The 12,778-nt window shown below is 42.0% G+C and overlaps 1 protein-coding gene across 1 annotated transcript; it reads right to left on the bottom strand.

The window, feature by feature from the left end:
* Positions 1 to 4,224: 4,224 nt before the first annotated feature.
* Positions 4,225 to 12,046, bottom strand: cntn1b (contactin 1b). The gene is made up of 23 exons (XM_053415094.1): positions 11,989 to 12,046; positions 11,837 to 11,872; positions 11,453 to 11,579; positions 11,172 to 11,353; positions 10,634 to 10,729; positions 10,288 to 10,500; positions 10,104 to 10,203; positions 9,803 to 9,987; positions 8,989 to 9,113; positions 8,784 to 8,901; positions 8,517 to 8,667; positions 8,251 to 8,378; positions 7,970 to 8,142; positions 7,725 to 7,848; positions 7,272 to 7,439; positions 6,977 to 7,126; positions 6,827 to 6,897; positions 6,491 to 6,743; positions 6,258 to 6,379; positions 4,878 to 5,067; positions 4,671 to 4,792; positions 4,396 to 4,552; positions 4,225 to 4,307 (listed from the first exon to the last, which is right to left on the bottom strand). Exons 1-23 carry the CDS (start codon positions 12,041 to 12,043, stop codon positions 4,225 to 4,227), a joined length of 3,129 nt encoding a protein of 1,042 aa, XP_053271069.1. The 5' UTR covers positions 12,044 to 12,046.
* Between the last annotated feature and the right edge of the window lie 732 nt (positions 12,047 to 12,778).

The raw sequence follows: 12,778 nt of genomic DNA, 5'->3' as shown, positions 1-12,778 counted from the left end.
CGAATTTTACGCAGTTGCCCTTGTTTAACTTCGGTGAAGTATTGCATCTGGCTAGTGGAAGAAATGTAACCCAGCAGCCCAACACACCCTCGTCCGCTCTGTTTACTGTTGCTGCTACAGACGAAGACCAATGACCCTATTATTGGTGTGTTTTGTGGGGGACTGCCCATTTCCCAATTTGCAGCAATCACCCGGTATGAGTTCTGCGGACGCCATTCTGTTGGACTCAAGACAACTCAAAGAGGATTGGAAACTGTTTGACTGGCACCAGCGAGGCTCCAGTCTGCCAGTTGGAGACGGAGAGAAAGAGAGAGGATTTAATGTGAACACGAATCTGGCAGAAGGGCAAACAATAGGATGAGCCAGACAAAACAACCTGTGTTTTCTCTTTCCTGAATTGAGACGGCGCTGTCGGTGGTCGGCTGGCTTCCTGGGAACAATTCCACATTGAAGTTCCCCAATTTAGCCAATGAAGAGGAAAAGCCTTTTAGTGAGAGTAAACAACGCACAGTGGGCAATCAATTCTCCCTCAAAGCCGCACAATACAGCTCAAATTGTTTCTTTCGGCCTCGAGGTGAACATTCTTTTTGTTCGCTAATAGCGAGAGAGCACCTACATTAACCATCGGCAGCCGGCACCCCTGGAACAGAGGGACACGTGAAGGAGCCATCCCTCTCGCAAACAGGGTCATAAACCATCCATAGAAGAGGCAATTACTTCCTGATCTGACACCGCAAGCCGTCTCAGCCAATCGAACAGCGGGAGGGGCCTTCAGCAGCGGTCTTACAGGCTGCTAACCAGGTTAGCTGCGCTGCTAACGCTGGGCCCGGCTCTGCCACGCCAAATTGGTCCTAGAGATTTACTGGGGCTCTTTCCAAACCCTGGGAGCCACTTGATGTTGCTCAGTAGACTCCTCTGCCTCGCAAGACCAGCAGGAGTGGCTCTTCTAGTGCAGGCTAACTAGCTTGCGATCCACGGGGGGGGCACTGCCTGATGTTTGTGATTTATGGGCCAGTGAGGAGGCTAATGCACGCTGCTTTGCATATGTCCTGGTTTGGCTCCTTGTTGGCTTTTTTCATTTGTAACTCCACCGCACTTGAAGCTAATGCCCCCCCCTTTATGTGCTGCAACACTGCTACTAAATAATATAGCATGTCTCTATTTCCATGCATAATGTGCTGTTGTGCAAAAACCACACAAAAAATACAGCCACTGGTTTGGAGGTGAGAACGGGTTAATTCAGAGATTGGGGCTTAAAGGGTCAAGAGGATTGGATAAAAAATGCAATGCGAAGATGCAAGGGGCAGGAAATCAAACAGGCTGAAGTGGCTCTGAGCACCGAGGACCCCGGCAGCTCTGTTATCAAATCTATTATCAGCGTGCGCTCCACCACAGGTTTAACCTGACAGCCAGAGAGCGTCTTCCAATCAAATGGAAAGGGAATAACCAATGTTATTAATCAGCTGCATCCTGGGAGCTTATTCCTACCTTATCTGACACCTGGGATTAGTCTGTCAGAAACAGAGTAAGTTTATAAGACAGAGAAAACAAAATCAGGAGTTTATCAAATACATAGAGACAGGATAGAGATGATAATGGACCTATAGGATATGATTTATTTGTGGATTATCATTACAGATGCATTAAGCTGCATTTTTTATTTTGTAGCCCTTGGAAGTGTTTTTTTTTTTGGTGGGGGGGGATGTTAGTTTAATCTTAAAGTATCATATTTCATAACCACGTCATAAGTTTTGTTTGTACTTTGAGTTGCTACAGAAGTACAATATTTCCTGATGAAAAGTAGTTGATAACAGGTACATGATATTTATAGGTAAAGTACAACTCCTGGTAGACGTAGACATAATCAGCTGCTGGAGTATTTATATATCATGTACTTGTGTGTTTTTTACACATGTCTATTTGTTATTTGTATGATTATTGCTGGATGAATAACAAGCACATTTTCATGTTGAACTAAAAGCAATGGTAATTCATGTGCATTGTCCCTTTTTAAAAAATCTATAAATAGAAACGTATAAGGAACATTCCTAAACTCAGTATCATTCACAGCCGGTGCAGGAGTTTAGTTTGCATATGCATCCTTGATCAGGTGAGTTGACTGCACCACCTCTCTTATTTACAGGAGCACTCCCGGGGAGGGGGGGTGCCTCCTGCACATATCTTACCACAATATCAACCAGATAAACAAATGAAGTGACAACCTACAATTGCACAATTTTATTTGGATCCACATGTAATTGATCCAACACGTCACATTCACCTCAGCCAACCACGATCACAGCTATCCTGTGGTTCGGTGCCTTGCTCAGTGGCACATTGCATGATTGGTGTAAAAATCTGAGTAGTTTTAATTACATTTTGAGGGTCAACGTGGCAAATGAGTGCTCAGATTGACACTTGTGAGTTACATATGTGTACATTATGTAATGTATCAATGTATTTTATTCAAATACTCAATAAGTAACAAGAAAAACTATGAGATTCTCAGTCATACAATAAAAAGATCTGGAAGGTCCACTTCTGTCTAAGCCACAGAGACAAACATAATGCACACAGTGTGATGCTGCTGTTGTTACCGAGCATGTAACTGAGAATAGGAGGAAACCTGTGTCACAACAACAGGCCCTTCAATATCTTTCTCCAGAAAAACACTCACTCTCCCTCAAGGAAGGACGCATCTTTAGTGCATCTGCCGAGACTGTGCATGAACCACGGCAGCTTTGATTTCACCCTCACACGGAATTTAGCAGATGCAAGTAATTTGTTTGAAAGGGAAGGAGGTAAAACGCTGGTAATGGAGGGAAGAGGAGAGATAAAAGCCACTCACATGACTGTTTACATGGAAAGCACACATAAAAATCCCTTTTGTGTCTATATAAATAATAATAAAATGCACAAATTTAATATACGCATGTTTTTAACTCAAAATGCAGAGAAAACCAATAAAACAGCAGCATTCCATGTGAAGAAGATGAACATTACTATGATACTGCACAAATACAAGGCAAACAAAGACAAATTCCATAAGTTAATGAGCCATGTTTTAGTATGCAGTTTTGATAACTTTTATTGGAAAGAAAATATATATGCTAAGGACATTACCACAATTCAGAGTAGATATTAAAAAGATAATCTTAGAGTATATAATAATGTATTTTCTGGACTGATAGATACTGACTGATGGCTTAAAGCATGTGGATATACTGCCATCTGCTGATAAAAAAAAAAATACTTTACATTTCATTTTGCAAGCTCTGAGAAAAAAGTCAATAGGACAATACACAGTTGGTTATTATGGTCCGTTTAATGGTTTTGCAGCATGACCAAAAAAAAACCTAGCTTGTGTAATACAGTAGTTTCATTAAAATAGTACATTTCTACAGTCAAAACCATCACCGGTCTCAAAGGGAGATAACAGAGTGATATGGCTTCCACTGGTGCAGCTACAACCCAAAAGCATCTGCTAATGATAATGGTGAGGATGTAAAGAAATTCATATCGTGCAAGCATCCTCTGTTCCCAGCACCTGGCAACACTAGTGAAACCAGTTCATAGAATCTAGTAAAGTTGTGAGTTATGTGCTCCAAAGAGAAATAAACATACACATAAAACAACATGAAAAATACACAATGCAGTTCTTTACAGAGTATTCATTATTCTGAATATTTGAGTGATTGCTTATCGCTATAAATAAAATAAAAAAAACACTCTTTGGGTCTAATTCTACATTATGAATGTTTGTCCAACTAATTAAAACAGTAAAACATAGAAAATAACGATAATGGTGGATGATGTACAGGGCACATTGTATTGTGAAATTTTACCATCTATCTGAACAGTGTGCAGAAAGATATATTCCACATCATTATCCTATGTCTTCATTCATTTTGTGAGTGTATCAATAGCACCGTGGATGCGATTTCAAACGAAAAACAGAAGTAGTGTGGACGTAGCCTGAATTGCAAACACACGTATGCAGGGGTCACATGTTTACTGCATGTGTCCTCTAGTTCTTCTAATAAAGTCAACATCTCTAAAAAAAAGTGTAAGACTCAATTAATTCTATTTCTGTGAAACAACTGCTTCGAATGTGGCGTTACAGCAGAACAGATGCACGATGTTGGATCTTAACAAAAGTGTTTGAATTAAATCCCCTTATCTGCTTCCCAGAGTCTTTATATATACATGTCACTTAAGGAGGGCTTAAATTTCCAATCCCACAATGCACAGCGCCAGCAGCACCAAAGATGCCAGGCTTAGATAGGGTTTGATCATCGATGCTTTGCCTGAGGAAACAGAGATATCATGAGATGAATGGACTAAGAATACAAAGACGAAGAAATCTCAAACATTAAAATGTTTTCTTAGTCTCACCCAAAATCTTAATCGTCCTGATTGGTCCATCTCCTCCCTCATAACGACCACGCACCATCAGCTCATAGTCACCAACCTGAGGCATGGGGAAGTCCATGAAGTGCCAGCCAGTGATGTAGACTTCCCCGTAGATGTAGCCTGACTTTCTGAACATGACCTAGGGAAAATTGGAGGGGTATCAACACAATCCGCTATTGTCATCTTGAATTGTAAATTAGTGTTAGATGTAATTTACATTAGGCTAAAAAGATAGAAGCAAAACCTTCAACACCCACCTTGTAGTACAGTGGGAAGGAAATATTGCCAAACCAGTCGTACGAGATGTGATCCCACCACACATACAGCCACTTTCCTGTCCAAGAGATATAGCGCCACATCCTGGGAGGCTCTGGTGGTGCTGGAATCAAATAGGTATTTATCAACACCACGTCTAAGATACCTCTAACTGTTTATTGTGATAAGTTGTGAGTAATAGGTCTTACGAGGTCTCTTGGTGAACATCTCACAGTGTTCACCAGGTGGCCCGAGGCCGGCTCCATTGAAGGCACGGACCTCGATGAGGTAGTGCGAGTCTGGCAGCATGTTCTCCAGCCTGGTCGTATTGTCTTCAGCTGTAACAAATATGCGATGGGCTCCCGGCTCCGGGTCATCGTACTTTCTCCAGTATTTGACCTGGTTAACAAGACCCATGATGTTTTACACAATGAGAGAATTTCTGAAACTATCTAGCACCGGCATCATGCCCAAAGTACAGTGGTGATGTGGTGGCAACAGAAAAACTATAACTGGAACAGGTTACGTCTGTTAAGTCGAGAGAAGAATCTTAGCTGTGTCCCAATTCGGGGCCACGCCTCCTTCATGGGCTGCATTTGAAGACTGATTGTGCCACAGCGTCACGATGAGGCTGTTCCATTTTAAAGCTAGCTCCTCCAAATTTAGCCACCTGCATCTCAGAGTAACGAAGGCTCCAACATGTGGATCCTTTTCAAATTGCTTTTACATTGCTATTAGCCTAGCAGTTTTACAGCAGTTGCAGTTTAGCAGACTGATACAGTTACATCCAGGGTTTTGTCTGATCTTTGACGAAACTATTATCGACAGTCATCATTTATCTACTTCCCCACTGTGATTACCGATCTGGGATTTGTTAATTTAGTTTCTGTGTAATCAGTTTACTGCTAATCAAGCTAGCCCGCAAATTAGCCCATTGAGGCAATTGTGTTACTAATACAACAATGTAACGTTCTTTAGTGCATGTGGACTGGCAGTATTAACTACTGGGTTGTTCTCCCTACAGAGACATAATGTTGGTTTTTCTTTGCTGAGATTTAGTTTAGCTTTACCAAGAGGACAATATAATTAATTTGTACAGAGCCAAACACGAAGTCTCCAGTAACAAACCGTGCACATTGATTGGCAATCTATGCCAATCCGTGGGCATGGATTTGCAATATAAGGAATCCTAGAGCATGGTTTATAATGCACAGATTGCAAAAATTGGGGCTAAATTTGACAGCCAAGCTCATCTATACTTTTGTGTATCTAGTTATCTTATATGAATTTATAATATTTAATCTACTTCAATGCAGCTTTTCCTTATTTGGTTTAGATAAAGGTTTTTAGCAGTTTTTCTGCTGCCTCCATGGGTTGTAAAACCAAAAAAACGATTAATTGATATTTTCCAATAAATAAACATAGCCACATCTTAATGTGCCAACACTTCAGTAGCCTTGTAGACACAAACAAGTTGTATAATTTCTGTTGGAACACAGAATCAAAGGCAGCTGGGCTTAACAATGTAAATGTGTAAAGTTGTGGATAGAAATCATGAGTTGGTTTATGGGCTGCTTAAAGCTTTATACCTGGTATCCCTCAATGTACTGCTGCAGGCCTGTTCCAGTATCGACCACTGGTAACCACCACACCAGGGCTTCAGTGGAGGACACCGGCCTGGCATAGACGTCTGTCGGAGACTCTATAGGTACTGGAGAAATCAGAGAAAAGAAAGTAGTTGGTCATCTGCTCGGGGATTAGTGTCCCCACAAAATCTGAGGAACCAAAACTGAAGCAAACAAAACAACAAAACAAAACGTACCATCTCGTGGGTAGTAGATAACTTTGGTGAGGCTGTAAGGTCCGTCTCCTTTCACGTTAAACGACTTGACCTTCACCTGAAACTCCCGCACCTGGAAGTCTTCCTCAGTGGGAATGAAATAGGAGTCTCTGTGGACGTAACGCCTTGTCTCAGGGTCCGAGATGGTCTCGTACCACCAGTCGTATGCGTCGTGAGGCTTAAACGCGACAATGTAGCCAAACTTTTTGCCAGCGAAATACCATGGATCCACAGGCTAAAGGTCGGGAGTGGAAAGAGAGAAAATAAACTAAAAAGTCAAAATCTTACTAGTGTCAAATGATGTGAAGGGCTACTTACTGTCCATGTAATCACAATCTCGCCATTTCTGCCTCCATAACCTGCTACATCAGTGGGTGAAACCACTGGAGCTGAGGAGAAAAGGGCCTATCTTAGTTTTTTTCAACAACTTGATTGTAAATGACATCAAATATTATTATTTTGTCTTACAAGCATCCCAGGTTTTGACCTTGAGGGAGGGGATGCTGGCCTCTCCAGAACCATACTCATTGGTGGCTATGATCCTGAACTGATACTCCATCCAGGGGAACAGGTCCGTCACCTCTGCCTTCTCAAAGCTGCCGTCAAGAACGGTTGGAGCTAAGAGACGCGAGAGGCACCCAAGACAAATTATGTGGTAAAAAACAAAAATCTGTCTCATATGCAGGTGGATATGAGATTGAAGGATAAGGTTGCTCCAACTGTGGAAAGAGCAGGCCCCCTACTGGTTGAGAGCAGTACTCACAGGTGCTGGCATCCCTCCAGTCATCCTCATGCAGAGCCCAGTAGTGCCTGGTCTGAATGGTGTAGTAAAGAATGGGGCTGTTATGTTCTGATCCTTTACTCCACAAAAGCTTCACCCACGTGTCCCCGATCTCATCGATACGGATCACACCAGGGGGACCAGGAACACCTGGATTAGAAGAAGGTTGAGAAAAGAGAGCAGATAACGGAATAATATTAAACAACTGTATTTCTATAGCACTTATCTGAACAAGTTCACAAAGTCCTTTACAAAATACATGGTAATAAAACAAGATAGATGATAGCATTAAAGAAAATATAAATAACAAACACCCATTAAAAAGTTAGACATCAAAGGCTTTCTTGTACGATATGTTAACAAAATGTTACTGAACATTTCAACAAAATAAAAATAAAAAATCAGACAGTCTTGGAGAACGTTGCTGGTACTGACCTATGATCTTGAGGTCAGCGTACGCCGTATCGTTGTCCACAACCGTCTGAGCCGTGCAGGTGTAACGACCCTCGTGCCAAACCTGGACATTGTGTATTTTAAGGTCACCAGTGCCATCTTCAGTCTGGACGACCGGGAGGAAGAGGAAGGGAGAGAGATATGACGAAGGAAATATATCTATCATGTTCCCAACTGTGAGACATCTGACAGATAAATAATGGGGCGAGGAGGAACCATCACCCTACCATAACACGTTCATAGTGTTGCCACTCCGAGTCAAAGTCGATGACTCTGAAATCCATGGCCCAGATGAAGGTGATGTCCAGCATGGGGTCGTACGATGCAGTGCACTTGAGAATGATCTCATCGCCAATTTTGACCTCGGTGTCTTCAGGAGCCTCCGTGATGCTGGTCGCCTCTAAGTGTTGAAAAAAGTACTATATTTTAATATGCAGAAATATGGAAAAACATGTTATTAAATATGTTGAGAATACAAAAGTAAAGTATGTAAAGTAAGCACATTAACCTGTAATGGTGAGATAACCAGAGCTGTTGGCCTTTCCTCTGTCGTTCTCGACAAAGCAGTTGTAGGTGCCCTCATCGTTTTTGGTGGCGTTGAGGATCTCCAGAGTCCCATCAAACATGATGGAAATGCTAAAAATTAACGTAATTAAAAAAGCAAGTCAGCAGAAGACTAATGAAAACCAAGAATCTTCAAGTGCTACACTGTTTTAAATTCTAATTATTGCAGCGTCATTATGTCCAATCTTTCCTCCTATGACTTGTACTGACCGTGAATTGTTAAAGAGCAGCTCTTTGTCCTTTGTCCACGTGAACCGAGGCCTGGGAGCCGCTCGGGGTTTGCACTCGATCACCACTCGTCCGTCTCTGGCGCCAAGAAGCTGCTTCTTTACAGGATTAAACTCAAATGTGGGAGCGCAGGCTGGAGGGTGGTTAGAGAGTCAGGATCATTCAGTTGGCGAAAGCTTTGATTAGTTTATTTTGTAAAGTAGTATGTAATAAGACATTATGAGTGTAGATGCTGGGGGGGTGGCTCACCGATGACTCTCAGCTCGGCATTGGCATATTTGATGCCCCAGTAATTCTCAGCAAGACACTGGTACATCCCAGAGTCATCAAAAGTCAGACTTGAAAACTTCAGCTCACCTTTACCATACTGCAACAAAACAAAGAACATGAAATACTTACAACACACAACTAAAGCCAGACAGACTAAATCTAATTATAAATGTTGAGTTTTCACCATATATCCGTCTTTGTACCAGCGGATGAAAGGGTAGGGCTTCCCTGAGGCCACACAGCGCATGGTGTGTTCGGAGCCGATGTCGATCTGAGTGTTGTTGAGGGTCTCAGCCCACTCGGGGGCAGCTAAAATGGACAAAACATTGATATGTTTTTTGACATTTCTTTAAGTTCCACCTCTTGCCGTGGTGTTGACCTGTTTGGCCAATTGCTGTGAAAAGGAGGACTGGAATGAACAGACTAGATTAATGTTCTTTCACAAAGGTTTTCACCTCTCACAAACTTGGGATTCTTTTGACTAAAAGTTGAAGCATCATGGAGATCTTTGCAACTTTTAACCTGGGCGATCAAGAATTATTTAATGTGTTCTGAAGTAAGAAAGCTGGACCAATTTAAAAATCAAGATTTCAATTGGTCACAGACAAATATAAAAAGTTTGCTCAACTTAAAGAAACACTAAGTTGTTTTTATACCTTCAAATATAAGTTTCAAAATCATTTTGACGGTATTCAAACATATAATAGGGAGAATGGCGTGTCTATCTTTGCCACAGCCCCCCCTGGAGGCGTGGAACTACAATATGCACTATCATAACTTTTGCTTGTTTGCTTGTTCAGGCTAAGACCGCATCTTTTGAAATAACGCATCCTACCTATGGGGGGAGCCCAAACTATAGCCGAGATAGTTATAACTAAAAAAAACTTGATTTAAGTTGTGTTACCAATTGAAGTAGGAAATAATCTCAGTTTTTATTGTAAGTGAATTAACGAATATTGCTAGTCTGTACTTTGCAGAATCGAATGCTCTTTACTTACCCTCCACATAGAGCCAGGACTTGTGCCAGTCCTTCCCTTTGGTGTTGATGGCTTCGCACTCGTATGCTCCCACATCCTCGTACTGCACATTGTACAAATGAAGAGCGGCTCCGGATTCACTGATCTCGTGATTTGCGGGGAGGTCTGTGGCGTCCACCTTCCTCCAAACAATATAAGGGATGGGACTGAACAGAGAGAGGAACATTAGAGCAACAAGTGACTGCTCATCATCACATTAATAGGTCCCTGCTCTACTGAAAAAGCATAAATCACAAGCACTCTTTGTCCTTAAATGACTTACTTTCCCAGGGCAAAGCACTCCAATGTAATATTAGAGGCCAACATGGCAGTAGTATCTGGGAACTTCACCCTGATGTCTGCAGGGTACTTCCTTTCCTCCCCTAAGGCCAACAAAAACAGTAAATTACGTTCAAATTTTAAAAAGGACTCTTAGATTTGTTTTAGATGCGGCTACTGTCACCAACCCTCATCGGGGGGTGAGGGGATGAGGGGGATGAACTTGGAGAAGACACTCTGCCCGATGATGGGACTGGAAACGTAGCAGGAGTAGTTTCCTACATCCTGAGCCTCCACCTTGGAGATGTACAGGTTCCCCGTCCGCTGGGAGACGAATCGGCGGCGATCTGTGTTCAGGAAAACTGGGAACTCGTTGAAGATCCAGCGGTAGGTCACCGCCTCTGGAGGAGAATGAGGAAAAGGTTTGTGGCCGCATTACTAAATTCTTGAAATAGGCATTTCCTCTTTAGAAATGATTGCATGCAGAAAAAAAGATGGAGCAATGGCGATGAAGACATAAAAATAGGCACATACCGGGCCAGGCCTTTGGAGGTACACACAGCAGAACTGCTCCCTGTCCTTCTTTGACGTAAACTGGATCTCTCTCCTCATCAGGAAACTCCTCCAAAACTACACAGCAGATAAGGATCATTATTATACAAAAATTTTAACCATAAAACAAAAATTGCAATACGGAAATTAATATAACAGGAAACAACAGATATATTTCAAGGATAACTCAATTGCTCAAATTTAATAATTGTGTTAATAAATACATTTGTATTTCTTTTTTAATCTCCGTCAAAAAAAATAATCAAGTTTATTGTTGCTGTAATTTTACGGAAAGTGTTTTACTATCAGATCTTTTACAGGTTTTTTTACACTGAATTTTCTGCCAATACCTTTGATTTTTTAAGAAATCTAACCAAGGCAACTAAAGAGACATTTTCTAGTTGCTTTGAGAGTGCATAAAGAGAATATGAAAGCCTAAACCATAGGACGAAAACATGAGGCGAGGAGGAACACCGAGTACCAGCCCCCTGTGAGATAGAAGTAAGGTTTATATACTCACATCCGAACTTGACCCTAGCCTCCTTGCTAATGACGGTGCCGTAGATGTTCTTGGCCACGCAGATGTACGTGCCAGAGTGCTTCTTCTGTTTGGGGTTGGTGATGACCAGGTTCCCCCCCACCAGGCTGTAGAACTCATCTGGCTGCTCCATCAGCTTGATCTCCCAGTTATCACGACGCCACCTAGCAGCGGTACAAACACAGCACATGATCTATTTATTGTGTACAAATAGTGGCAAGGTAACATGTATATATTGTCATGAATGAAAATCTTTGTGTGACCTGTATGAAGCTGGTGGGTTTGACCGAGCCCTGCAGTTCATGGAGATTCTCTTGTCGGGTGAGTCCTCAGTGTAAACCACATCCACCGGCTCCTCCTCAAAGATGGGACCATAACCGGTCGCATCATCTGGAAAAATCAAATGATTTTCAGCTGATGTACAAACTAAAATTGTCTTTATTTAAAACTAGAATAACCGCTCTGTGGTTGTTAAGCCCACATGACCTTGACCTTCTAAATCTAGACAGTTAATCCTTGAGTAAGTAGAACATTTTAAATAATTCTTTCTTAAGAAAATACGTTGTTAGGTGACATGGGCCCTAAAAATAATAAATCAAAGTGTCTGGTGCTCACCAGATATGGCTGGGCGAATAAATTGAACTCACCTCCATAAATTCTTGGCTCACCAAAGAGAACCGCCTCTACAAGTGGAAAAGAAAAATCAGTCAATGGCATTCAAGGCTTCCCACTCGTTCAGAATAGCACAGCTTTATTACTGCAGTCTGAAGAGAAGGTGTTCTATCTTCAGCAGTCTGACCTGTGATGGAGATGGAGGAGCAGAGGGCCAGGAGCAGCAAACCAGTGGAGGCCATTGTGGTCAACAGACTGACTACCTGCAGCCGCACGAGTCAGGCGGGCGGAATCAGGGACACGGACAAAAACGTGGATCAACCGGGCATGAACTGGAGAGACAGGACAAAAAGATTTTAGACTGACAGAAAAAGCATCAGAGCTTTAAAATATTTTGTCACCTTTCCTTGCTGTGTCAGTGTATTTTTGTTATTTTTAAAACAGATCCAACAGTCCCCTCATGAAGCACAATTAAAGGGGCCGGAACCAGATATTTATTTGGACCTGCACCAACAAGATCTATTAATTATTCTCTGGAAAATCAAAACAATGTAAAAAAAACACTCCCTTTCTCTTACTATTAAACAAAGTGAAAAAAAAAATCATTTTAGCTGTTCTTTTTTAAGTCATGCCCCACCCCTCCAAAAGATTCCATGGAAATAGCTCAGTAGCTTTTTTATAATCCTGCAAACAAACAGACAAAGTCATAACCGCCTTGGCAGGGTAAATAAAACATGTGATCCTTCAAATATAATACCAGAGTGTCGACAGTATATGGATTTTCCACATCAGAAAACAAATTGAGCGCAGTACTTGCTGGAAAACCCTCTTGTGCCTCTGAATGATTCAGGATGTGAGTGACTCAGCAGAAAACAGCGAACAGTGTGAGCAGAGCAGGCACAAGGACGCGCACCTGCAGAGGAGAACGAGCCTTCACTGCATGCATGTACGTGCACGTCAGGGCAAAAACGCAAGGT

The sequence above is a fragment of the Pleuronectes platessa genome, chromosome 22, assembly GCF_947347685.1.
Source record: "Pleuronectes platessa chromosome 22, fPlePla1.1, whole genome shotgun sequence".
Classification (NCBI taxonomy): Eukaryota; Metazoa; Chordata; class Actinopteri; order Pleuronectiformes; family Pleuronectidae; genus Pleuronectes; species Pleuronectes platessa.
This window is presented reverse-complemented; position numbering and strand designations above follow the sequence as displayed.

Excerpts from the sequence above, each read along its gene's own strand:
- cntn1b (XM_053415094.1), bottom strand. The coding sequence starts at position 12,043 with ATGGCCTCCACTGGTTTGCTGCTCCTGGCCCTCTGCTCCTCCATCTCC. Across the intron at positions 10,501-10,633 it reads ACCTCCAAAGGCCTGGCCCG|AGGCGGTGACCTACCGCTGG; the intron begins GTATGTGCCTAT and ends ATTCTCCTCCAG. Across the intron at positions 8,379-8,516 it reads CTGCTCTTTAACAATTCACG|CATTTCCATCATGTTTGATG; the intron begins GTCAGTACAAGT and ends GTTAATTTTTAG.